Source organism: Carlito syrichta, unplaced genomic scaffold, assembly GCF_000164805.1.
Source record: "Carlito syrichta isolate Samal-C Ts95f unplaced genomic scaffold, Tarsius_syrichta-2.0.1 Scaffold307327, whole genome shotgun sequence".
NCBI lineage: Eukaryota > Metazoa > Chordata > Mammalia > Primates > Tarsiidae > Carlito > Carlito syrichta.
The window spans coordinates 189,080-191,582 of record NW_007251423.1 but is presented as its reverse complement, the minus strand read 5'-3'; the positions used below and the strand labels follow the sequence as shown (position 1 = coordinate 191,582).

At 58.6% G+C, this 2,503-nt stretch overlaps 1 protein-coding gene across 1 annotated transcript in view; it reads right to left on the bottom strand.

Annotated features, from left to right (window-relative positions):
* The window catches only part of TGOLN2 (trans-golgi network protein 2), a 5,206-nt gene extending 3,711 nt beyond the window's left edge, over positions 1-1,495 (bottom strand). The window contains exons 1-2 of the mRNA XM_008064400.1: positions 1,442-1,495; positions 158-1,212 (exon numbers count right to left, since the gene is read on the bottom strand). Of these exons, the coding sequence (XP_008062591.1) occupies positions 158-1,212; positions 1,442-1,487 (1,101 nt within the window). The 5' untranslated portion in view covers positions 1,488-1,495. The remainder of the gene's footprint in view (positions 1-157; positions 1,213-1,441) is intronic.
* Between the last annotated feature and the right edge of the window lie 1,008 nt (positions 1,496-2,503).

Sequence of the window (2,503 nt, the reverse complement as noted above, 5' to 3'; positions counted from 1 at the left end):
ACTCCAGTCTGGGTGACAGAGTGAGACTCCAACTCAAAAAAAAAAAAAAAAATTCTCAGGGCTCACAGGCAACTGGGTGATGGATATGGGCTGACACCCCAAGCTTCCACGGTTGGGGGGAATCCTCTTCTCCTCCACAAGGCAACCCTTGACTTACCTTTCTCTTGTTGTGATAAGCAATGTAGAGGACAGCGACAAGAATGGCTGCGGTCACCAGATACGCAAAGAAGTGGCTACTCTCTGCCCTAGCACTTCCAGAACCGCCCTTATAAAGGTCATCCTTCTCGCCACTCGCGGAATCCAAAAGCGTCTCTCCACGGGTCTCACTGGAGGCGCGACCAGGCATCTTTCCATCCTCTTCTTTGGGCAGTGAGCCCTCTTCCGGCCCTGTCTCACCTTCCTCAGTCTCCCCGAGCTCCCCATCTCCAGCAGGCTCTGAAGGCTGATCTCCCTCCGGCTGTGAAGTGAGCGCAGAGCCCACGGACCCGTTCCCAGATTCCGTTCTGGAAGCGGGCGGAGAGACCTTTCCTTTGTCAGCTGGCTGGTTCACGTCAGGTTGGGGGTGCTCCTTGTTATCAGAGGAGGAGTTGGAGATGGGCTTGTTGGAATGGTCTTCTGGGGGCTGCTGCGCAGCACCCGGCTTGTCACTGCCATCGTTTTGGGTGTGATGCTCCGAACTCAACTTTCCGGGGCCCTCTTCTTTTTCGTTCTGCTTCCCCGCGCCTGGCTTTCTAGGGTCCTCTTTTTGGGGGGCCTGCTGCTTTGCCTCCGTCTCGCCAGGACCATCGTTTGGGGTCTGCGGCTCTGCATCCAACTCGCTAGAGCCATCGTTTGGGGTCTGCGGCTTTGCATCCAACTTGCCGGGGCCATCGTTTGGGGTCTGCTGCTTTGCATCCAACTTGCCGGGGCCATCGTTTGGGGTCTGCTGCTTTGCATCCAACTTGCCGGGGCCATCGTTTTGGGTCTGCTGCTTTGCATCCAACTTGCCGGGGCCATCGTTTTGGGTCTGCTGCTTTGCATCCGACTCGCCAAGGCTGTCGTTTTGGGGCGGCTGCGCCGCAACCGACTTGCCAGGGCCTCCTTCCGAAGACGAGGTCAGAGGAGATGTGACTTCTGGCTTGGAAGGAGTTTCCTTAGCGGACGGGCTCGAGGAGGGCAGGCTGGCGCCGCTTCCCGTCGCCTTGTTGTCCGGGCTCGCCCCCGGCGCGGCTCCTGAAACGGAAGAGCAAGTCGGGTCTGGAGAAGGGCGGGTCGGGAGACGAGCTCCTCCGGCAGGAGACAGGCGCAACGGGCGAGCCGGGCCGGCGGAGTGGGCCGGAGGGGGACCGCGGGCGAGCGGAGGGGCGGGGCGGAAAGGGAAGGCGCGAGCCCCGCGGCGACCAGCCCCGGTGAGAGTGGAGGAGCAGGGGCAAGAGGGTCGCGGGGGTGCTGGGGGTCTTACCCGCCGCCGCCACGCTCAGCAGGACGAACGCGACAAGGAACCGCATCCTGCACGGAACGAGCTTCCGCCTCTGCCGCTCTCGCGAGAGCTGCGCGCGGGGCGCCAGGTTCACGGCCCCGCCCCTTTCCGCGCGCGCCTCTGCGCCGTGTGCGCCTGCGCGCGATCGGGCCGGGGCCGGGCGTGTCTGGGGCGTGGCCAGGGGCGTGGTCGGGGACGGGGACACGGGAGGCAGCCTCCCGGGTACCCCGCGCTCGCTTTTCGGCGGCGGCGCTACAAGTGTCCCCGCCTCCGCCTGGTTTCTCCTTGGGAGGCCGAGGCGGAAGGGTCGCTGGAGGCCAGGAGTTCGAGACCAACCTGGGCCACATAGCAAGACCCATCGCTGTAAGAATAAAAAATTAACTGGGCGCGGTGGCACGCACCTGTAGTCGCGGCGGCTCAGGAGGCTGAGGCAGGAGGATCGCTTCATTCCAAAAGTTTGAGGTCACGGTGAGCTAGAATCATGCCACTGTGTGCCACCTGGGTGGCAGAACAAAAGCCTGTCTCTGAAAAAAATGGGGACTGTGAGACAGCCAAGTGGAGAGATGCCAGTTCAAAGGTAAATATAGGAACCATTTTCCCAACTAAATCGTGTTCAGGACACTATTGTTCACGGTTTTATAAAAAGTAATTTATTAGTTTATCATAATTGTAACAGTTCTCCGACTATGGCATACCTGGATTATTTTCAGTTTGGTAACTATTATCACGTCCTGGTTAGGTGCGTTTTAAGATAAGACAAATGCTCAGTAAGATGAAGCAACTTGTTTAACAAATGCTATTATTGTACCAAACCTTTGACAGCAGTGAGTATTCTTTTTTTTTTTTTTTTTTCAGTTGGAGTCTCACTCTGTTGCCCAGACTGGAGTGCAGTGGCCGCTCCTGGCCACCGCTGCCTGCTGGGCTCTGGCGATCCTTCCGCCTCAGCCTTCCGAGTAGCCGGAATTACAGGCATGCCCTACCACACCTGGCTGATTTTTTGATTTATTGTAGAGATGAGGTCTCACTGCCCAGGCGGGTCTCGAA